Here is a 25,292-nt window from a genome sequence, read left to right on the forward strand (position 1 = left end):
AATGAGTTGGAAGCCGGAGAAAAATTAGTGGAGCCGGAGTGGGGGAATTATGTTTGAACCAGTGAGGTTTGTGGACGTTGAGGCTTTGATAAGCCAGTTGTGATGTAATAGTGACGTACGAGCAGAGGGATGATGCCTTCTTTCTGGGCGGTATTCACTTGGTGCCATCATATTCAATTCCTTTTGTATTTGGTGTTTCTACTTAAATCTTTCCCGAAGAAATTGAGAATCACAGATTTTACAACTTTTGCTAATCCTTCGACAGGGGATGCAAACCCCAAAAAGTGGGACCCCGGTTCTTCAACTAAACCACATGTTCGTCTCTAAACTTGGATTGATAAGTCCTCTTGCCTGTTTTCATCAGTATAAGTGTATAGTCTCTCATTCCATCAAAATGGAGCCCTTAGATGACACTCTTCGATTCTTTCCTTTTTGTTTTCACAGTAATTGGCACATTTTTCTGTCTACGTAAACAATTGCGGTTCAATACCTTGGATGTGTTTTAGGAAGTTACGATTTATGCGTCAGCTAAAGTTGCGGGGGCGATCACTGCTGCTGCTCGTAGTGACACGCCGCACAGTGGTTCCAAATCGAAAAAAGCTGGCCAAAAGTCGTTTTTTCGAAAAAAAAGTCACGGGAAAAACAGAAAAAATGGCCAAATTGGCATATTTTATTTTTTTTCGGGGTGTTGCGCCACCTAAATGTTCTTTTTTCATTGCATTAGCCGAAAGGTATTTAAATACTCTTTCTAAGCACATTTTTTAATTGTGGCCCTCTCAAAAATATTTTATGAAAACTAGCGGTTGAAATCTTCAAATCGACGCCATTTCTCTTTATGCCCCCGAAAAGTTGTGAAAAAAATTCAGCATCTGCTCCATTAAGAAAGCCATCAAATGGCGCAGGCTGCATTGAAAAATATGCTTACTATCTCGAGATATTTAAAAATGAGTGGGAATCGAAATTTCGAGCTAGCCGGCCCTGGTGGGCCTCTAGCGGGCTGGAAGTGTGGGGAGATTAGTCCTATTTGATCCCAAATCCTATGCCCCAAGTCTGGGAAAAATCTCGTGAGGGGGGACTTTTCAATCTCTTACTCGGCTATGCCCTTTCTTGAAAGTGGAAAAGGGTCCGTATCGTTTAAAAACCAATACTTATTGGATTGCTAGAGCAACAACTTAGAGTTAGATGAGGACGTTAATTCAAAAGTTATCCAAAAACATTGCGGAGAAACGTTTTTTTTTTTTTTTCAAATTATCTTCGCCGGTGGAAGGAAAGCAAAAGAAATAACAGGGTTTTTAGAAGAAAGTTCGCTGATTACCTAAATGAGAAGTTGAAATTTCCTCCGCCTTTATTTAAACGTCAACCCATTACATCCAGTAAGTATTTAATGTGGAATTTGTGATGAATTTAGAGTGATATTCATTCTACTTAATTCAATATGTTAGTCAAAATTGCTACTTTTGAAGGTTTATCAGGTTTATTGAAATTGGTCGACCAAAAAAAAAACAATGTGAGAAGTCCAGTGAAAGGGCCAAGAGAAGGAAAACGGAGGATCTTAGAGCTAGCACATCCCCAGCAGAGCATCCATGAGTTATCGAAGCAAAGGTGATGAGTTCGTGGCGAAAATAATAAAAGAGGTGACAACAACCACTCTCTCAAGAGCGCGGCGAGTGTTATCGAAATGGAGAGCCAAGCAGGTGAGGCAATGCCAAATCTCCCAGGAAGAAGCCCTTTCCATGATCGTTTCTGGTAATTTCACGAAACATCAGTACTTGCTCCTCCGACGGACATCTAAAGAAGCTGCCCTTCCTATTGGCCACTTGTCCAATGTCCTGAGGCAATGGAGGCGAGGAATAAGGACATAGGAAGATTCAGGGAGCACCATGAAAGGAAATTTTCCTGGATAGCAACGAATGAAGACCTGTTTAAAAGATTACTCCTAACTTCAGATGCAATCATATCAAGTATTTCTAAGGTTCAAAGAAGGAAATTACTTCAATTACCAGTCGAGGTAAAGAGTTTATTAATCCTGGAAGAATTGAGTGGATGACGATAGTGATGAGGATTTGTCGGATAGTGATTATGAATGTATTTAAATTTTTTCGTAACAATGACTGAGAAAGATAAGGATTATGTTAACTTATTTATTTGATAATTAAAAAGCCCAAATGAATGGAAAATCTCATTAAATTTTTCGTACCAAATCATGTGCCCCTTAAAATTAATGCCCCACTGCGTAAAGAGCTTATTGCAAGAGTGTCAATAAATTTGGCGTTTAACTTTAGTTATAGGAGTTATGAAATATTGTTTGTAACATTTCAATGATTGTAATAATGTCTCCGCTGAAACTTGTGAAATAAGGAACCCCGTTTAAAATTGCTTCCAAATCCATTGGCAAGTTACAAGGAACTATAAAATTGTCTACTTAATTAGAATTAGATGTTATAATTTTTTAAACAATTAATGCAGTACAATAATATTAGTAATAGACTATAATATAAATTTCCAATTAATATTAACTTATTTTCCGTATCAAATATGATCAAACATATGAGAAAGTAGAAAATGTTCTCTTGGTTCATTCAAAATCAGTTGCTCAAAGATTGTCCAAAAATAAACAATGCAGTCATTTTATATGCATATATGTATATGTTTTAAATAACTAATTCAGTTTTATGATATGAATAATTTGTATTTACTATCGCCAGTATAATCTCAAATTCCAATGTTAAAAAAATTAATTGTTTAAACAAAATGTGAAATAACAATAAAAGTATTGAAAATACATAAAAAATAGTTATAAATTCAGAATTAGCGGGTCAAAAACAATTAGAATTGACCTTTAGGTCAAATATATACATCATAACAACGGCGAAATTAATTTTGGCCAGCTTTTTTCGATTTGGGACCACTGTGCGCCGGTTCTTGCATTAACCTCCACCCTGCATATACCTCTCTTTTTCGAAGAGCGTGCCTCTACCACAGATGGCAGACGCATTTTTCCCGCCGAAGGTCAAGGTTGATTTTAGTCCTTAATGTTCATTTCATGAGGAACGTAGGAATTCAAATCGGCTAATTTTTCGTCTGTTTAATTTTCTTCGGATGGATTGACGATGAAAATTTTTGATACTATTTTCCCCTCTAACATTTGACGGTGTTGACTATCTCCGACCAAAGCCATTACCTCTCGTTTCGTCCGCTGGTCTCTCAAAATGCTTCTTTAGGGGGAACCTTATCCTTAGACGAGGAGGGATGTTGGCCGGAGGATTACGTGAAGACGGTTCTAATTCCGCTAGTATAAGACCCAGGAGCCTAGTATGAGACCAGGATGTGTATGCCTGCTTCGTGGTGTTTGAAAAAGCAATTGATAGAGTGAACTGGGTAAAGTTAATGGATATTCTAAAAAAAATAGGCGTGGATCGGAGGGATAGGCAACTCATGAATAATCTGTATATTGGAAAACAAAACTAAAACACTTTTAAAGACACATCTGAAAGTATGCGTTATTTGTGTGTGTAAGGGTAAGAGTCCCCGCCATCCTTCCACCTCACTTCGCATAATCCTAAGATGCCTATCCTTCCTTTCTTCATTTCCCTTTTGATATTTTCTAGTCCACCCGCCCTCATCATAGTCCTTACATTCCACGTCCCTACATTCATCGATGCCTTCTTTTTCTCCAACCTTTCTTCTTATATTCTTATCCTCAGCCTTGGATGTTGATGCTGAAAAAGATGATATGTCCATGTAAAGGATTTCGCATTTCCTCGAGGACCTTGCCGACCCCGCCGCCACCTACGAAACCCGTCCTACAGGGCTTGGGTTTCACGATTCCATCCGATCCTCATTATCAATAAATTATAACTTGTATTTTTGGCAACAATAAGATTTCAGTTCAATGTAAGATAGGAACGTGTAATGTAGTCAACCTCATTGTAATACATCAAATATGAGCTCAAGGGCGTACCCATGATGAAAACTGAGGGGGGGGGGGCAAGCCATGGTTGTTCAGGTTGTAGGTAAGATTGAAAGGAAAAGGTGAATGGAAAGGATTGCATGGAAAAGGTGAATGAAATCAACATATTGAAGGAAACTGTAACAGCTCTTTATTAGTTGTTAAAATCATTTGCTTGAAAAAATTATTTATTATCCTATCAGATATTTGCGATTTTTGCTTCTAGGGTGGGGAGAGCTACCCCCTCCTGCCCCTCGCTGGTTACGCCCATGAATGAGCTGCCCTCTAATGCTAGTGGTATGCTGCCATTTTAAAACATTTTTTGGGTACCATAAATAAAAAATAGATACTACAGATAAGTCTGATGGCACATGCGAAGTGTTTATAAGCACGCTTTCAAGTGTAGCAGAAAATGCTAACCATTAATAATCCCAATTAGATGCAGATAGTTCATGTCAAATTCTAGCCACTAATTTAAATTCTCGTCCACTTACATTCGGGGAAGGGCCAACGCCGTAAATGACTTTTAAAAGTGCTCACCTCTCTTTGATCCCTTACATTATTGTTTCCAGTGAAGCTTGTTTAATGTTCCTAAATGTAATATCGTTTCTACTTATTTCTACTCTGAAAATTCCCTTGATGTGCAACACAATGTAATTTTTTGAGCCCAGCGACTATTTCTCAGACTCCCCCGAAAATTTATGACGGAATTAGTGGTGGTTTGGCGGCGTGCTGAAATTCGCATCGCGGTTTGGGCTTTCCAGATGATTAAACCGAGGAAAAAAAAGCTAGTGGGGTCGGTAGGCTGCGATGAAAAGGACAACCGTCGAGACTAAAAACGTGGAGAAATGAAAAATTCTCTTTGGGATCGCGATTAATGTCCTCATTTTTTACTGTAAATATCTCTTTCCTCTTAGCCCCCTGTGTATTAATTTTCACAGCGCTTTAGGGTCGAAAATATTCGCTCTTCCGGAGAGAATCGGGGATAATAATTCATGGCCCCACCCTTTTTGTTTTTTGCTCGCCCGTGCATGTGATTCCTTCCTCAACCGCGGATGAAATGAGGAACGAGGTCGGAATTAACACGATTTCCTTTCAGTGAAATATTCAAAGCGTAATGTGAACGACGGAAGAGCCAAGTCTTTTGAGAATTGAAAATCATAGTTTGAGAGTGAAGGAAAAATAATGCTGATATTCTGTTAGGTGATTGAGTTAAATATGGCCAATATTGTAATTTACGGTTCGAAAAAATGGGAGGAATCCTGGCGCCTTAAACCATTACGCGTATGTAACCGTGAATGAAGTTCCGGTAGCCTTAATCTGCGGCGTATACTGGCACTCATCAATTATGGCAAATGGAACAATATACCAAAGGTCCTGAGTTTTAGGTTTGAGGGTAATTAGGTTTTTTTTATAATAGAGGTCTTTGATTGCACATGGCGGCTCTGTGTTTTACCCTCTACTGGTCTGTCACCTGGTGCATTGTCGTCATTAACCCATTACAGCCCAATGTTGCTTCTAAGCAACATCAAAAATGTATAAAGGGTCTAGCATGATATATTGTTACGATAATATTTTGACAAATCTGATTTGTGTTCAGATTTTTTTTGGCAGATCTTTGTACCACTTCCAAGAGGGGAAGGGGGGTTTACGAGTGGTATCACTCGTATACCCCCCTTCCCCTCTCATATTTTATGTTATATTAATCCCTTACAAAATAGGGGGGTGAACAGTGTATCAATCCCTTAAAAACTTTTCCATTAGCTACCATATCATATGCCATTAAAAAACGAAGAAAAATTATTATTTTAATGTTTTTTAAAGTTTTTTTTTCAATTTTTACCCCCTAAATCTTTTCAACCCCTGTGAAGTTTGTCCCTCTCTTGACCCTTATAGCCTTAAAACGTCAGTTTTTTTCAATCAGAAGCAGCTAACATTAGTAAAAGTCCCTTGAAAAGCGATGAGTTTAGATAAGGGGTTGTTTTCCCCAATTTAGGGGTTGCGTAAAAATGGAGGGTGATAGAAAAAAACGGAGGTCATTTTCGGATTCAGCGACCCAAAATTAAACAGATACACCCTAAATTGTAGCGTGGAATTTTTTGAACTAATTTTTTTTGCAGAACAGTGTAATCGATTGGATATAGTAGGCAGATTGGCTCTTTTGTGCAATGGTGGAGAATCAGTGCAGACGCTCATTGCAGATGAACTTCGCTGAGGTCTGATTGAAAAACTTATTCGTCTTAACTACTTAACTTTTACGCAAACGTTACGGCGATAATTTTTTAGGAGTATTACCTAAATTTAAATTTAACTATAAAACTGTATTAAGTTAACAGGAAATTTTAAACCATTTTCTTTTTTAACGAGTGATCTTTAATCTTATTTTCTCTTGATCCACTATGATCACTGATGGCCCACTCATTTTTCACGTAATATATATTAATCATTATCATTTAACTTCTTGAATAAATCTATGCAAATTTTATGAATATTATGGGTACAGTGATTTATAATGATGAATTTTCTTTGAATTAATAAGTTTGCATTGTCTCTCGGATTATAATTGATTTCTTTTGAAAAAATTGATTAGTTTAGTTGATTTTTTATCATGCTCGAAGTTGTTAAAATTTTATCGATAAGATTTGAATACCATAATCAAATAGTTTTTTGGAGTTTAGATTTCCATGGAAATTAAACCACGAGATATGCATTCTGTGCGCATGATTTTATGGTCTAATTCAATATTCAATTCATTCTATATGGTGTGTGCTTCAGGATATTTAGGTTAAGAAAAAAATTCATAAATAATAAACGGTAAAACAGTGGAAGTATACAGTATTTATTCACATTATCTTTAAAAAATTACAGGAAAAAAACAACTGAAGTTGCTCATAAATATGTGCATCATACCGCATAGGTCATGTCCGGTGTGATTTCCTTTGGCATATTTCATCGCCGTGAATTATTAGTGGGAATTGTTTCCGAACAATACGAGTAATCGAAAAAATTACTTGATTTTTTCGTCGTCCTTTTTGATGTGACATTTTTCCTTCCATTTTGCCTTAAATTTTATATAAAATAGGAGTTAATCGTTAGGCCCTTGTCTGAGTTATAAATATCGATCGCTGGCGGATATTGTGGATGAATTTAAGGGCGTAAATTCAATGATAAGTATAAACAAATGCGTTCCATACGATAAATTGTAACAAATATGGCTTTCCTTAATAACCAGTTTCAGCAACCCTTCTGGACCTTTCTTATTCTTACGTAATAGCAGCACTTATTTTCAGTTATTCTAAATTATTTTTAGTTACCTAATTTATTTATTTTCCGAAAATGTCTCTTACTTAAAAAAAACTCTAGCCTAAATCACATTCTGTGGATATCTCGTGAGAGTAATAGAGAACATTTTAGTGCTAAAATTGCTATAGTGGTGTTGCCGTGGAGAGTATTTTTTAGTGAATCCTTAGATAATTTTCCTTTCGAAATAAACGACACCATCCGCGAATGTTTCATTTAACTATCTTATTTATTTGACTACTGTATGTGTCGCGTCTTATCACAGAATTCATGTGACTTTTCATGGTTGTATCGAGTAGGTATTGCTTTTTTAGTTAAACATTGGGGAGCTGAGTTCCTTTTTAGATTAAACTGAGAGTTATTTCCCACACATCCTTTAAATTTCTCTAACACGACACAAAAAGATTGAATGATATTACGACTCTGGTATTGAAGAGATGTTTTAAATATGAGAAATCATAGCGCAACGGGTCGAAGTCATATTTTTGAGAGCCCCTTAGGCTCCAGCCATTGTAAAAAAATGGTGCTCTTCGCTTCGTTGAGTCCAATTTAATTATAGTCAATGTTCATATTCAAATTCATAGAATATAATTTTTGTTTTTTACACATCCAGTAATTTTTAGGGCGAATATTCTTAGCATTTAATTTAAATCCTTGTCACAGTAAACCGACTCTAGATATATTATGTGAATGTCGTTGTGATTTAAAAATATATATTTTAAAAGAAAGTCACATTTATTCTTGAATAGGGCTCATAAATTATATACTCTTCTCATGACACTGAACGTTGCGCATAACATTTTGATTCTGACTGCTAGATCTTTTCTAGCTGTACTCCCCAATTGTGCCTCCTTTCTGTTATTTATCTCCAAAAAGTTAGCATAGCTAATGGAGTATTTTTTATTTTCCTATTACGATTCCAATTCAATGAGGTACGCATACTGAGAGTACTTTTGGGTAGCAAACGTTGGGCACCACCTAGTGCCAATCAACCGGCTCGATTTGGTCTTCAAATTGATGTAAACGTCATCACACATGGGTCGCTCTAGCTTTCAAATCAATTGTTTTTTTCTCGTTCAAAAGAAATAAATTATCTTTCCCAGTGAAATAGCTATTAAACAATGAAATAGTCACAAAAAACACCAACTCCTTCCATAACGTCATATTTATCCCAAAAATAACAGAATGAATCGAAATATTGATATTTAGTCACCTTTTTAAGTTTATGAGTATCCTCTGGGTTTACTTCTGCTTCCGAAAATCTTTTTTGATGTCTGTTTTGGTCGATAATTTTGTTGATTTCTCGATAAATTCTACAGCTCTGAGGCATCTTTGAGTCATTTCGCACCCGATGAAGTTTATTGGAATCCAATTTAAGTGCCGTCAGACAAGATCGTCGGAAGCAGGAGTAACCCAAAAATATACTTATAATCATATCTGAACGACTGAAGTCTTCGCATGCTTAGATTCAGGATAGCCGTTAAAATATCTGAGGTTATTTTTTCTTTCAGTGAATAATTTAGAATGGATCCTCTTTCCTAGTTGAGCCTGGGATGGAGTAGGATACATTGTCCTGAGCTCGGAAATCAATGGCTGGAGTCCAGCTTGCTCACGTCTACATTAATGGAAAGAAACTGAACTGGAAGGAAAGGCCGCAGCCGGAAATGTATTTGCGAGACTTCATTTGGGGTAGTGACAACCCCACAAAAATTATCTGAGGTGTAGAACCTATTAATTTCCCTCCTAGATACGGCCTTGAAATATGTTTATGTTATAGAATTATGGATGGATCCACACGGGTTTTACAACGCCTTCTTCAGTCACGTGTCTCCCTCCAACCTTCACCTTCCCAGTCTAGTGGCGCTCCTCAAACGGCGTTCTTCTCCCTCTGGAGGGACGCCAGGGCCTCCGCGTGCTTACGGGCCTTGAGGCGGAGGTCCGCGATGCTTGAGTTCTTGGTGCGCATAACCCTGTCCTGGTGTTGCTGCTGGTGGTGGTGGGACTGCGCGTGCGCGGCCGCCTGCACCTGTGCGTGAGCGAACGCGTGCGCAGCGTGGGCCGCGGCCGCCGCCGCCGTCAAGGCTGCCAACCCAAGGGGGTGATAGTGTGACGGGTGCGGGAGGACGGGGTGTGGCGGAGGAGGTGGCGGCGGAGGGGGCGGCAGGGGACTCAGGAGTCCCCTTCCACCGCCCCCCGCCGCCGCTGCCGCCGGCCGCACCTCAGGGGCTCCACCGGTGGGTCCTGAAGACCCAGTAGCGGCGGGTGCGGTGGGTGTCGGGGGCGAGGAGAGGAGCAGCAGTGGGGATGCGGCGGTGGGGTGCCTGGGCGAGGGCGGGGAGGAGGAAGGCGCAGCGGAGGGAGAGGGCGTGGCGGCGGGTGGCGGGGGCGTGGCGGCGGAGGACGTCGTGACGGTGGAAACGGTGGTCACGGAGGCGGAGGAGGCCGAGGAGATGGCCGCGGCCGCCGCTGCTGCCGCCGCGTACTTCATGGAAGAGAAAGAGATCGAGTCAAGTGCAAGCGTACATGCTTTAATGCGATGGGTAGGGACGTAGCCAGAACTTAATTTCGGGGTTAGGGTGTAGGAAAGGGAAGAGCTATATCTGCAGCAATGAAAAATTCAATAACTGTCAGAGGAAAAAGGTATTCTATTATAGACGTAGCCGCTTATAAATAATGAACAATTCTGAAAATATAGCAAAGAAGTCTTGTGGGAGAGTATAGTTGAGCTACTGACAGTTCAAGAAATTGAAAATAATCATTTGCCCACCATGATAGTAATTTTTATTCTGCAGAAGTAGGTACTCATGTGGCTTTTCACACCCTTGCTTCGTGGTTGTGTTCTCACCTGGTGCGCGGCTACCGAGAGCAGGGTGGGATCGAGGGAGTGGAACGATGCATGGTGGTGGTGATGATGAGCCGCAGCCAGCCTTTCGTAGTGCGCGGGCGTGGCGGCGTGCAGGTGAGGCGGTAGCGGCGGCAGGTGGTGCGAGGAGGGCGGCGGTGGCGGGGGCAGGGAGTGCGGGGGCAGGCGGAGGCCGGCGGCGGCCGCAACGGCTGCAGCGGCCGCCGCCGCCGCCGGAGGCACTACCGAGAAGGGCGCCACGCGGCACGAGTCCACCACGCTCGACGACGAGGACGAGACCGAGGTGACGACGGACGAGCCTCCGCTCAGCAGCATTCCGGCGGCTGAAAGAAGTGAACAGGCATAATAGATGCAACGATCAAAGGGTTGGAATTTCCTCATCAATTTTATTTCAAACTCGCACAACGCGTTTATTTACACAGTGGCATATTCTTTCATTCACGGGCGCATGTCCTGGAATGCTTTGTCTATGAGATTAATGGACGGATATGAGGTGGGTTGGGTTTTCGCCTCCTTACATTAATCATCCTTCGATCGTTTATAACACCGCGTTGCAGTAAGGCAGCGAACATGTAGATGTAGACATGAATGAGGCACTGTGTGGTGGAATGCGTTGCGCGAGTATAAAATTCCTATGGGCATTTAAAAGTTTTAATTTTCCCAAGATGAACATTTCCACGAGTTATTACCGAGGTAATCAATTCTATTAGAGACGAGTAGGCTACTCAGCGTTGCTCAGGAAGCATGGTATGCAGTGCAGCAGGAAACTTAGAACTTGGAATCAGGGCCGCCCACAAACTCCTTTCGGCCCGGGGAAGAGTTTGGGTGTGAGCTCCCCCCCCCCCCCCGTCAATAAGTGTCAACAAATAAATAAACCAAGTCCTTATGGGTGTGGCCCCCCCTGTGGCCCGGGGCAGTCTGCTTCATCTGGTCCCCCCTGTCGGCGGCCCTGCTTGGAATTCATGGTCACATTGTGGGATTTTTAGGTAAAGGAGGAAATCAGGTATGATGATGGTCCGACCCCGTGTCTGTTGACTCAAAATTGAAGTAAGACGGTGAGCGGAAGATGCCAAACAGCAAAAAATGAAAAAAAAAACGATTTACGTACACCGTGCTCGAGATCAGCTTATGGCATTGATGTAGACAAAAAATATCCTGTGAAAGCATACCCTAGCAATAAGGTTTGCTCCGAGAATGGCAGGTGTAATATACATTGAGTTGTTTTCGCTTCAAGCGTGTCAAGAGGTAGGTATGCTTAACCGGCATGATTTCCAACCTCGAAACATTCGTTCGCATACATGCTGTCACATTGCTCAGAAATCATAAATGCAGAAATGTATTCTGTTTTTATTGTATCTTTAAAGCTATCATGTGATATATTTATATCTGGGGTCAGGAACTGTTAATTTTACGTTTCTTCTCCTCATCATCGGGCATTAAACGAATAATGCCACGCAATGGCTGCGTTGATTCATCCTGTCCTTCGAATACCTATACTGAAAAATTGAAGCACACAATCGCATTGCCAGATACGCAAAGAGATATAATGATAACCTGCGCCCGATGTATTCTTATTTTTCATTCATCTCTGGATGGCGTAGTGGTGTGCGTGGTGGCTCGTTAAGTCAAAGGCCCGTGGTTAGATTTCCGGACCAGATTAACTTTTTCCAATGCAAATTAATGTGAATTTATCCACCGTTCACTCGGCAGGCTGAAATATACCATACGTACCATTAATTCTTTCTTATTCATAAATGCTTATTTCGCTAAATCTTTTCTCTTCCTGATAGCCCTATTACTAGGTCCAGTAGTTTTCGTGTAATTTGTGCTTACGTAGTTGAAATCCTCCACCAGCTCAAATTTGAGCCCATCTACTTTTATACTAAGCCTCTTATTCCTTTCTCGTGATGCTTTTTTGCTGCGCCCTTGCCGTTGCGAACCCTATATTGTATGAAGATAATTTTATGTAAGTGGAAAGGTTTATTTATGATGCCATTGATAAGTATAGTATTCTTGCGGTAAGTGCGATGAGGTTCACATAGTCGGGGTTTCGGGTACATATCTGATTGAAGGCTTAGAAGACCTCAAAAATAAATCCTTGCGTTGAAATTCGAAATGAAATAAAGTCATGATGAAACTGCTTTTGTCTCATAGAAAGGAACTTACTCCCTTACTCATGGTTAACTTTTTACGTACTTAATATATGAAAAGGCTGGCAGATAGGAGAGCGGAGTGGAGAAATGTGTCAAATCCATCTTACGATGGTCGACTCATAACATTGAGTGTAATTTACATAGTACCAGAATTTTAACCTTGTTACAGGTTATTATTCGTAGAATTTAAACAATTCAAACGATTATTTCCTTCATTTAAAATGAATGTTTATAATTATGAATATGTAAGCTATCGATATTATTTCTTACGCTTATCATGGAGAAATTTAGCAAAACAGGGTTGTATAATGAGTTGTGGCTGTAATAATTTTACAACAGTCCTTCGTTTTAGTCGTTAATGGTGATCGAAAGTTGTGCCTTTAAATGCCTGGAATCATTTTTTCATGTTAAAGTTATTAAAGTATCTGGTGTGACAGGAATGTTCCACCTCTTATGCATAATGATTTTTGATATGCCATTCTACCTGAAGTACTCCAACATGAAAACAATTATGTAACTATGCTCTCTTTAGCCTTTGGGAAAATGAATGTATTAAGACTCCCATAGGCGGATCTAGAGAGGGGGGGGAGAGCACGGGGGCACGTGCCCCCCCAGACCCTTGAAAAATATGCAAGATTTTAATACGGTCCCATTATCATTGCGTTCGTTTTGTATTGCGAGGTATCCTTGTGCCCCCCCCAGAACAAAATCCTGGATACGGCCTTGCTTGTGCCCCCCCAGAAAGAAATCCTGGATCCGCCCCAGAAGACTCCCGTGGTCATATCCCTGCTCGCTCTGAGACCTTTTCAATTGAATACCCTTTTTATCCCTCAAATGGGAAATTGTTATTTTCTCAATTTTTTTTTCTGTTTTATCTCTCTGATCTCACTCCTAGCATTTTGGGCTCTGGGTAATTGCTACGGCTACAACTCTAAATCCTAAGTATTTCCGATTGCATATCCATTTCTATAAGTATGAGACATTTTAGGGCTCACAATCTGCCCACCATCACCGAGTTGTAATATCGTTAGAACCTATTTTTTGTCCTTTTTTATTGTTTTTTTAAAGTTTTCATTTCACAAAGTCTCACTTTTGCGAAAGGGAAATGTAAAGTGGCGGCAGCGCGAAAAATAATGGACGGGATTATGGTGTTTGCGAAAGATGCACCCTCGAGTTTCATCGAGAGTGATCCTTTTTGCTGTCACGTATTTGTTTCTCGATCGGCTCATATTTTATGCCACGCCCGACACTTCACCCGTGCTAAGTGGGGCGTTTATGTAATCAAACGGTGCTCACTCAACCCGAAGGACGCCCCAAGCGCATCGCCGGGAGAACTCCAGAAGACGGGTTCCCGAAAGGAGAAAAAGTCTTCGGCGGACTGGGAGGAGTTTGGAAGTAGATGATGACATCCTCGTTTCCGGAGAAGAGGAGGAAAATTGCCGTCAAGGATTGGAGAACATTAGCAGCATTTCCAATTCACTCCCCTCCTTCTTGCCTCGACTATCAGTCAAGAGCCCTCTCTTCAGCCCACCCGTCTGGGCCGTGGAAGCCGATGCCCACATATCCCTGGCTCAGACTCCACCCCCACACCCTATTTCGCTTCCGTATCTCGTTTAAAGAGGATGAGAGGATGGGGTGAATATTGGGGGGGCGAGGAAGGAGCACGAAGGATCGGAAGGAGAGGAGAGACGATTACCCGGCGTTCAATTTGCTAATTGAACACCTTTATCTCCCTCTTTCCGCGCGGAAGTTTATTTCTCCGCTTCGTCGGTGGTGGCAGCACACCCGCGGCCCTTTATTTCCTCTCGAGATAAGCCCCATGGCGATACAAGGGTCTGGCGGGGGTGAAGGATTCAGGGGATGGATGGGGTAGGGTTCTTGAGGAGGGTCGAGCGGTGTCGGGAGCTGGAGTTCGAAGTTTCTTCTTCTTTCTCATTCCCGCCCCACACGCCCCCTTAATTCCGTGGATTAAGAAGGAAACTCCTCCGTTGCCACGCTAGGGCCTCCTGAGAGGAGGGAAAATGCGAAACCTTTAATTAATTAATTTGTTTAATGAGACAACTTAATGTGTGAACTAAGGGGTGTGGGCTGGATCGGAGGAGCATCTTTGGTGAGAAGGCGAAGAAGTTTTTGCAAATCTTCAGGACTGCTCCTCTCTCTTCTCGACTTTATCCCTTTTCCTCGTTCTACTTCCCATCTCACCGCGACCCCTTCCTGCCTCAGTTTCTCAACCCCGCCAGGTCGAACGCTTTCCCTTATCTCTCATTCTATGAGGCTCACCTATCCTTGATTAATGTAAAGCAGCAGTAAGGTATTACCATACACTTCAAAGTAGAGGCAAATATGTTCTTGATCTGCGGGTTTCCTACATAAATAATTCCTTCCGTGGTGTTGCCGGAAACCTTTTAACCCCAAAAAGGTGCACTAAACGAGTAGATCGGTATTTTTTAATCATTGAGTAACAACACCGTTGTCCGCAATTTTGATAATTTCTTAAATTTATGCAATGACCATTAATATGGTTATAAGACTTCTAGGACTTCATTTCGATAACCAATCAGGACCGGAGTTAGGATGTGGGTGGCCCGGTGCGTATTTTGGTGGGAGGCGCACTATTTCAAGGTGTTGAATTTTGTAACGTAATAACAGGAAATGCAAAAAACATAATTTTAATTCATTAATGTCAATGTTAAAGACTACATGTTAACCGAAAAACAACCCAGACTCACTTCGAATCCCCTTATATATGATATTTTTTGTTTTTTTTCCCCCGATTTTATGAGATTTACCTCTTTATTGTCGGAGGGCTCATGGTTGGTGGGTGGCCGAGGTCCCAGGCCCTTTGAGCCCCCCCTTTTATTCGGTCCTGTAATCAATGTAATTTGGCAGTCAGTGTTCCATTGATTTTTATCGAACTAAAGAGTACAACGTTCAAAGTTCGCTGTCGGTTTACGGCTCTTGGCTACCGTCTATATAAGTGGACTGTCATCGTCAATCGCCTTTGGTTCGATACTCAAAATCTACATCTGTGCTACCCCATGTATTATTTTTAGGATATAACTGGCCAATATCGCCCGTTGAAAAATCCTGCCCAAAAAGGTACTCAACTCAACTCAAAAAGGTATTTGAACGTTAAAGCCTTGTTAACAAAGACTTAACTCGATGTAACTTGGCGTGACATGGGAGTTTAGAATTTAAAAAAATTCAATGATAGTTAACTGTAACTTAAAAGTTCAAGTTTCTGTTATCAAGAAGTATATCTCTGATAGATATATCTATTGAGAATCTTATCAAATCATCGAAATTCCTTGACAGGAAAAATCATAATTATTGGGTGGTCTGTAATATTTTATTTCGTTCTCGGTGATTATAAGCAAAGTTCACCAAGTTAGGTTGACATGAACGAAGTTCAAGTTCCCCTCTCCATTTGCTCACCACCCTATTCATCCTTCTTCTACACTACCTCCTGGAGTTCGACTTTCTTTTAAATCCCGACCACCATCTATAAAGAATCCCTAGCTCCTCAGTAACCATTCTGAGGCGGAATTCTCAAATTAATTGGTTTCCATTGAAAAGGGGTGGGCCTACAGGAGCGCTCCTTAGCCTCCGAGATATACCCTTTTGTTTCTTGTATTTGGAGGCCACAAAAGTTTTGTTCACGCGGTGCTTCGGGGTTTGTTGTTGATTATAAAAGTTGGCTTTCATTCCTTGAGTGTCAAGGTAGATAATTCCTGGAGCTGAATAGTGAAAACTTGTGATGAATCACCCTCCTTCGTGGTTAAGCTCTTCTTCTCCTCCTTTTCCTCCTAAAAATGTATGATTTTTGATAATTATTCTACATTCTCCCTGTATTTCTGCCTTGCAAACTAAGATAGCTCATCTAATAACTAAGGTGAGAGGAAAAAGCCTTTTAGAAAAGCTTTCTCCAATTACTTTCCTTCTCTTTTGTTGTGTGTTCAAGAAGCAAACTTTAGCTTCGAAGGTGGCAAGAGTAATTCTTAAAATACATATATACTATATTGTTTTTTTCCACTTTCCTGGACTCCACATTGATTTGAAATTTGCTGAAGATTGTAGGTAGTAGTACGATTTGTTTTTGATTTTATAATGCCGTCATAATCATGATTAATGGAAAGTGTAATTGTTTGGGAGTCAATTCAAAACTCTTTAGCCAGGTTAGTTTATAAGTGATGAATCTTGATTCACTTCTTTTTTGCTGATAATGGAACGCAGCGACAAATTGGAAGGTATTTTTGGAGATATTAATATTTTTCTTCTGATTCTGAATGTAAGCTTCCGTAAATCACACGAAGGGCGTATCTTTAAAAAAAAATTTCTAATAATTATGAACTGATAATAATAGTCCGCAATTTAAAAAATTCTCTTCGGCAGTATTTTTTCTTTCTACCGTGTCAAAAATAGCTATGTCCTATTCCAATGAATGCCTATTTTCTTACAAGAATCATGGTTTGATTTCCGATTCTTATAAATGTTTTGTTTGCAGTGGTCTGCGTTGCAGCCACAATTCACGTCCGAATCGAAATATTGGGTGGGTTTTCGGTGGCTTGTATGTATCTAGGATATTTCAATGAGTGTGTGAAACCATACTTAAATAATGTTATAATGATCATAATTAGATTATGAGCATATCTGACAGTTGAAATTGATTTTTTACATTGAATTTAACATTGAAATATAATTAGTATTGTGATTCAATTATTGAATTACATGCTGAACCTTTTACCGGGATATCATGCGATCACGCATGGCTGTAATGATTTTATCTTTATCAATTTAAATTTTACACAATTATACTGTAATCACAAATGCAATAAAATTTTCATGCTAGCTGAACTAGTTCAATAAAATTACATCGTAGCAAGTAAGTTAGGTACTCACCTTTTTGCATCTGGCTCTCATGTTTACGACACTTCGCCCTGCGATTTTGAAACCACACCTGGGAAAAAGTAGAAAATATGCATAATAAAAATACAATAGATAGTGGAGCATGGTATCCGAGCGGATAGAACGCCTATTTATGACCTAATTGTCCCAGGAAACAATGAAAAATCCTTGAAATATGAGGTAGACCAGGGAAAGGAACTTGCCCTCGTGCGAAAAGTGTGCGAATTTCACTAGTCTATGGCTTTTTATATAGTGAGCCCTAACATCACCCAAACAGATTAATCTTCCGGTTGAAACACTGAGTGAGTGATCGGCGAATTCAGTACAGCGGCAGCTACTTAACTGCTTTGTTAAAAATAGGTTAACATTATTTTACTTTACGTGTAATATTTAATCAAGTGTGATTACAAATATTACTGGGTTTTATATAGATTTCGTCATCATAAGGTATAGTGTGTCAATTTTTCTGTTACTTTTCGCTCGGATATGCATTTAAATTCTAACCATCTCTTTCTCTTCTTTCGTGTGAGATTTCCCTGACTACACCCTTGTCTCTATTAGCCGATTTTAATATTGAATAGCCTCCTAGCACACACTTTGAACGACCAGACGGTAGTTCGTAAATACCTTTTAAGTGGACTGATAGTTAATTTACTTGTATTAGGGAGATATCTCTTATGTGAATCAGCCCGAGAGAAACGATTAATCGATAAATTACTACACCTATAGATTTTGGTTCAGTTACGGAAAACCGGTCGTGTATTATGTGATTTGTGATTTAATTCTGTTTATATGTTTATAATCAGCGATATTAATCGGTGATAAAGAGTTAATGAATTATTCCATGAGATGTTTTATTATGTTTATTAAATTCAGAGAACTAAAAATAAATAAATGTGGTTACCTTAATGTATGAAACTCGTGAATAGCTTTCTTGTGAATATTTAATAAAACTTCTCAGCTTTATACAGCCAGCTTTTAGTATTTCTTGAAATTTCAATTTAATGGGGTAGTTTTGATTTTAAATCTGAAGGGTATGGCGTACATAAAATCAATTATTAGCGACTTATTTCCTCATGTAGGGAATATGACTACATTTATTTGATTGACCTAACAGAGGATTGCTCAAGTGGTAGCCGCCTGTAACATTACAGAAATGAGAAGCTTGTGGAATATGAGCTCATTATCATTTCAAAAACATTTTATGTTTCTTCTGAAATAATAATCAAATGTGACTTTTCTTAGTGTTGAAAAAATTGGAATGCCCTCTCCATGGAGTCATTTGATTCTTGAATAAAGTTCAATGCCAAAAGTAGTACATTATGCCAAGGTTATTAGAGAATTACTAACACGTACTGGCTCGTAACCAGTTGTAGCAAGTTAGACAATGAATTGAGTTTATTGAATCCAAAGTTTTGGCTTTCCAACCGCGTTATACTCCACGCAGTGTGTTTTTTCACAATCGTACACGCCTGGTTCACATTATTTCACCTCGCGCTTTATTAAAGTGTTAATACTCGAGAAATGGGTTTCTTAGAGCAATGCATATTGCTGAGTTTTAACTCGGGAAAATTTATGTTCAATGATCTGGAAAAATATTAAAACAAAAAAACGTAAGGAATTCGTTTCGATAATTTAGTGGCACACAGGCTTCCCTATTTCTTTTACGACTGATTTTTATACCTCTCATAATTTCTGAAGTTTTGTTGAGCCATTATTATTTCCTATTACTCACCTCAGTATTTGTATAACTGGCGTAGTTTCCAAAATCGTTTTTTTACTTTAAATGCCATTGATATCGATTTCAAAGGAAGAGCTCTTGAAAGCGGCAAAGCTGAAAGAAGTCCTACTTTCTAATAGTAATTAATAGTTTTCAAATTTCAGAAATGTTAAAGTCTTTCTTTCAATGACGTTTATTTTCATTATCAACTCATTTTAAATTAATTTGCTGAGGTAAGAGTTCTAAAAAGTAGCGTAGGATACGTGTCTAATTATTCCAGGTAAATTTCCGTTTTATTCACGCATGAATGGGGTTAGGAAGTCTGTGTATTGAATAAAAATTTATATAGGGCTACAAATATGTACAGGGATAAGGCATTATTTCATCCTTCCAACCCCGTTTTAACACTTTTTTTAAATATTTCATATACATCACAATTCTATTATAAATTATAATAATTATGAATGAAATTATAGACTTTATGGCATTTTAAACAAGTGGTGACTCTTCACCCTTCTTACTCCGAAACATCGCCTCTGCGGAGCCTAGTCGGACAAAGGCGACACCCTTGCACCCTCGGAAGAGCACCTTCACGCTTGGACTCTCAGGGGCCCTCGCTCCTACTCCACCCTCTTGGAAAAAGTTAATCCTCCCGACCCTATCCCCATTCAGTGATCGTTCCCCGCCCAACTCCCGGACACGTCCGTCACCCCTCTCTCATGGAGCCTCTTCCCGTCCCCCAGCCTCCCACTCTCCCCTCTCCCTTATTCGACCCGAGAGCATCCTTGCAGTGGCATTCATTACCGATCGAGGGTGTAAGTGATTGATCCGGTTCCCGATCTGTTCGATTCCGAAGATGTGGAAGTGGTTGTGAAGAGGGAGGGAAATGCTTGAGGGAAGAGCATCGCCATTGAGGGCCTTGTCGATTGCGTTCGATGGCTGGACCATGATTAAGGTGACCAGTGGATTAAGTGGTAGCCAGGGAGATTTTTACTAAATGAGCATTTGGAACATTGAAATATCTATCAGATTCTTGGGGGAAACGATCGCAAAACGAGTGTTACGAGATTTAATTTTCTGTTGAAATGTCTTGTGGCTTGAGAAGATACAAGAGAGTATTGAAAGTGAATTAAAAACAGTTTACAAGTTCTTTATTCCCTTTTTATAATTAAGGTTAAATTTCTTAATGTTAATAATTTTTATTGATACTTCCGAGCTCCCTAATATGAATGTTGATCTGAGTGATTTTCCGTATCCCCCAAAACGGAGATCTCGCGCTACGTGTGTGGGAGGTTACTCATTTATTTTTCAGTGATATAGAAGTTTAATGGAAAAAATGTTGCAGCTAGTGTGATCACCTTGTTACAATTAATTTTGAGTTATATAGGAGTGGAGTGTTGATGTGAAAATTGGTGGGAGAGGAACAATGAGGCAAGTGATGGATGACGGGGATTGTTATGGACGGCGAAGGGGAGTATGGTTTTAAAAGTTGGAGCGTGCGAGTGTGTCTTCGCTGCCGAGAGTTTTGCTGTGGAAGCTTTTAAAATTGTTTTAATTTTGTATCAGTGACATTTGCGTTTTAAGGTGTGATAATAATAAAAACGTAAAACCTCTTATCTAAGATAAATGTATTCCTTTCTGAGTTTATTGCTGGTTGACAGCCAATTCTAGAGCCTGATGCCTATGTAAATTTTACTGCCTAACTACCTGCGAGAAAAGGCAATGTAGTATGTTTACATAGTTTACTTATAATTAGGCAAAAGGAAGGGTTTTTGTCCCCAGTAAATGATAATTTAGTATTTCTTTTCCAATTAAGGGCCTCTTACCGGGAGTGAATTCGTCACATATCATATATATTCAGTTTATAGATAACATATTATTAGCCTCAGCTGAAACTTTTTGTCTTGAAAAGTGGGGAATTTCTCATTTCTCCTCCCTCGTGGATCCGCCACTGCTCCATGTAGCTCACCTGAACTCTCGCCTCGCTGAGCCCAAGCCGCTGACTCAGCTCCTCCCTCATGAACGCGTCGGGGTAGTGGGTCTCGTCGAACAGCCTCTCCAGTTCGTTGAGCTGCTCGAGGGTGAAGTTGGTGCGGCTCCTCCGCTGCTTGTTCTTGGACCCGGCGCTACCGGCGACACCCCCGCCGGTCACGGCCTGAGCCGAACCGGCGACTGCGGTGGACGGAGGCGAAGAGGAGGAAGACGACGAGGAGGAAGAGGAGGAGAAAGGAGCTGCGGGGACGGAGGTTTGGTGCGGTGGCCTCGTGGGGGTCGCCACCCTCCCGTTGGTCAGGTCGGAGGGCCTCGTCTGCGGCTGCCGGCCCGGGGCGCTGTCGGACCGAGCCGGAAGCGCCCTCTCCGTCCCCTCCCGACCACCGTCCTCATCGTCTTCGTCTGAGGGCGTTGGGTTTCCCTCCTCGCCCGTCTCGTCCTCTTCCTCGGTCCCCGGGGACGTGGTACGCGCTCTCTTGCGCCTCTCCGAAGGTTCGTCGTCCCCGTCGTCGGTCGACCCTGGACTCCCTCGCCTTGTGTCTGCGGCTTCGGTCTTGGGTCGGACAATCACGGCGGTAGCTTTATGGAACAGAAATAAGGAATTAATTGTTTTTATGCCTTAATATTTGTTCTTAGGTGAGACAATGTGCGGCCAGTTTAGTGCGCGATGCTTTGTAATGTAGTCACAATATCAATTTGGATGTGCTGTGGAAAGAATAGACAACAGAACACCATTCTGTTTGTCCTCCGGGAAGAGACGGATCTAGCGAAACATATTTTAGAGGGGGAATTTATGGGAGCCTAGACGGAATATGAGTCATAATTATTTAATAAAGGACGTGTTTGAGGTCATATAGAAATTTGTATATTTCTATCACTTTTTTATTTATGAATGGCCTATATCCCTGGATTGGCCATAGACACGATGTATGAGTGGTCCTTTGAAGCTTACATGCTTAGAGACTCATTATTCCGGACCTTAAGCCTACACCCCATATTCATTTCCTTTGTGACTCCTGTGAACCAGCTAGGTGATCCGGGCGATCTCGGCGGTAGCTTTATGACAAGTAAGTTGGGGTTCAGGGCTGAAAGCTCTGACATCTAATTTAAGACGTAGAGCAAATTGGCTTTAGTACTTGTCTTCACGTTACTTGAGTTACTTGAATTGGTGGCGGCGGGGTAAAGTTCTCGCTTGCCAAACCGAACGTCGCAGGTTCGAGTCACGCCTGGTTAGGTTGCCCTTATCCTGGGAATGGATGTGTGTAATAGGCGTGGTTTCATGATATTCCCCCCCCCACTGTTCAATAAGGCCTTAAAAGAGCTGTTTTCGGGGCGATTGGTATAAATAAATTTTAAAAATAGTCTTGAATTCAGTATTAGACTAGAGGATGCTTCGCGTGCCTTTTTGCTATTCACATATCATTTAGTGGCCAAATAATCCATTTTCAATTCACTCATCTACCGCATGGCATTAGTAATTTGTAAACAATTTGCTTTTAGCTGTAAATAGGTACCACCTTCTGTGTCTGCAGGTACGTACTTTCTTGTTCAGACTTACATATTTTAAAATGTTTGAGGTACACTTTATGGAACGTATTTCTAAATTTCATCCCAGCGTACTTATTGAACTCACAATCAGCCCTACCACGTCTCAAGTCGAACTCAAATGGTTTAGTATCGCTCAGTAGATAATGAATTTATTATACTGGGTTGCGTATTCATCCTGAGACGAACATGTGGCCTCTTGATGATACAATGTTCATATATTTGACCGTAATTTGGTTGGATGCAGTTTGAAGTTACTTTGTAGCCAATGCGAAAAATTTGGAGTCAATTTACATTTCATTATAACTTTTTATAGCCATAATAACTAAAATTATGTAAAATGATGGAATTAAGTTTTTACAGTTTTAGAGTTCTCACATTCCTCCTTTCTACTGCTTATGGTTTTCGAAATAAATTTATTTTGTAGTTTCTTTCGCTAGGAAAATATCCCACTCAAACCACTCGCTTTTTCTTACTGTCCCTAACTTTTACTTCTTGTTTGATTGCATTTGGTCTTAAATGTTTGAATGAATGCCGTAGGAAATTATCCTATCATGATACTGACCATTATTTGATTTAATATCCACTCGATTTATTGTTTATAGCCATAAACATATTTTTCCTTCCCCGCAAAAACTCCAAGATAAAAGACGTTCAGATAATTATTTCAATGGGGGTAGGTGGTTGAAAGCATTAGAACGCAATTAGTTTCCGGTGGAAACGGAAAACTTGGAACGAATCCCATTTTGAGGTAATAGCTTTGAACTTAACTGAGACCCGTTTGTGGGAATGGCATCAAATTCAAATTAAGGTGTTACGGAGGAAAAGGAGGACAACGAGACTTTAGTAGTTAGTCCATTATGCCCAAACTGGCAACCCTTTCACTCGCGGAACTGCTAACGATTGCCCAACTTCAATTTCCTGAGTTCACTAATCGGAGCGTTATTTCTCTTTTCTCGCTTCAAAGAGATTTGGCGGTAATTTAATGCAAAAATAGGCCTTTATGTATTATATGTTCAAAAAATTACTCCCATAAGAATATTATAATGAAAGTTTGGAGTTTTTTCTGTAACTTTCCAGTTTTTATTTCAAATCGAGCCGTCGAACGGGAAAATCCATGACAATTATGTACATATATTTAACAATCACTCTCACGTTTAAATGTCTGTCAATTATAAAATTATGCGTGCACTGCCCACTGGCGTATTAAAGTATTTATGAAATTCATATTTTCCACTGAATTTTGGATTTAATATAAAATGTTGCCCTTAGTAAGAGTCAGACCATTTATCATCCACCGGAAATATGAAACACCTTTTTCAGTCTAAAAATTCTATAATTGGTTTGCAGTCAATTAGTTTAGCCAAAATTTTTATTTATTTATTTAATTTAATTTATTTTAATTTATTTATAAGCCGGTTTCGACAAGTGAATTTTTATTCTTTTTGTGCCAAAATTGCAGTATTGATAATTTTATTGATGAACCTTAAATTGGTCTTCCAGCTTTTATCTCTCATTTATAGAAAATATTTAATAGCTACTTAAAACCTTTCTTTCATAAACATTGAGAATGTCAGTTTTTGTTGGTTTTATGCTATTTTTTCCATGAAAACTTATGTGATCCTGTCGGTGGTGATGGCTGCTTTTGAAGTTATGTTCCTATGAGCGCGTCAGAGGGAAAAACCTCTTTTTCATGAGATCTAGTGCGACTTGTTAAACGAATCGTTCGAGACATATATTCCGTATGAAGTTTAGAAAGAGAGACAAAGTACACCTTAATGTGAAAACCGGACACGACAGCGTATTTTTTGTGATAAAAATTAAAGAAGGAGAACCCGGAAGATGAGTTCTTTCATTCTAGCAGAGTAGAAAAAGTCTCTGGTTTTCGGAAGCTGACATGTGATCTTTTGCTAAATTGTCATGCCCAACGCCTTGAATTTTTTATGTTGCGCCTGCGGTGATTTTTCACCTACTGTGTTGTGTGATACTTGAAATCGCAGATGCTCTGTATCTACTGCGACACTAAAGCCAAGAAGCCATAGCTACGAGGAATCACTATTTACAACAATCGCATTGCCAAAGGCTTAATGCTATTTTTGTAGTTATATTGGAATTGAATTATTGGAGCTAAGAAAAAATCATAATATTACGGAATTTAATGTAGCATCGATTTTACAGTTTTTTTTAGTTTATCTTTAGCATTGTTCTGCTTTAGTGAGAGGAACAACTAAAATCTAGGCTTGAAATTAATGAAGGGACAGAGAAAATTTCAATACGTTAACTTCAGTAATTGTTTAATGCAAACTCGAATACTCCAAAAACGAACAGGTGTGGTTTGGTGAACATTGCATTTGTCTGAAGTTGGATACACTGCAGTAGGAAAAGATTGACCTAGAATAATTACTCCTCGTCCAGCTTAATATCACTGATCCCACTCACCTGATTGAGTCCTGTAGAATAAAAATAAACATCCCATGGACTCAAATGCGTTGCTATTGTTCCTCTTGTTTTTTTCCGCCTAGTAACCTTTAGCGGCAGAACAGGTGTGCCGTGCAGCAAGGGAACTTTTTCATAGCATTCCTCCCTCATTTAGCTCCATCTTCATCCACCTCGACCCGGCTCTAACCGGCGGCAGGATCGTTAATCTGGAGCGCCACCAATCAACGGGCCTATTAAATCCAATGGGACCGGTTAAAAGCGTCTCCAATTTGTGCAGCGAGGAAGGCGATTTTGCTACGAGAGAGTTAGATTGGAGGTTGGAGAGGGTGTTCGGCGTTTAAATTGGGGCTAAGTGTATAAACACTAAGTGGGAGTTTATCTCAATTTTCCTCCGCTTCGTTGTTGAATACAGGCGCCACCATTGTT

At 40.1% G+C, this 25,292-nt stretch overlaps 1 protein-coding gene across 1 annotated transcript in view; it reads right to left on the reverse strand.

Annotated features, from left to right (window-relative positions):
* Nucleotides 1-6,772: 6,772 nt before the first annotated feature.
* LOC124158122 (homeobox protein ARX-like) overlaps nucleotides 6,773-25,292 on the reverse strand; it is a 41,806-nt gene continuing 23,286 nt past the window's right edge. Inside the window, exons 2-5 of the mRNA XM_046533305.1 lie at nucleotides 20,860-21,461; nucleotides 17,165-17,222; nucleotides 10,095-10,435; nucleotides 6,773-9,731 (exon numbers count right to left, since the gene is read on the reverse strand). Coding sequence (XP_046389261.1) covers nucleotides 9,117-9,731; nucleotides 10,095-10,435; nucleotides 17,165-17,222; nucleotides 20,860-21,461 — 1,616 coding nt within the window. The 3' untranslated portion in view covers nucleotides 6,773-9,116. The remainder of the gene's footprint in view (nucleotides 9,732-10,094; nucleotides 10,436-17,164; nucleotides 17,223-20,859; nucleotides 21,462-25,292) is intronic.

The sequence above is a fragment of the Ischnura elegans genome, chromosome 4, assembly GCF_921293095.1.
Source record: "Ischnura elegans chromosome 4, ioIscEleg1.1, whole genome shotgun sequence".
Classification (NCBI taxonomy): domain Eukaryota; kingdom Metazoa; phylum Arthropoda; class Insecta; order Odonata; family Coenagrionidae; genus Ischnura; species Ischnura elegans.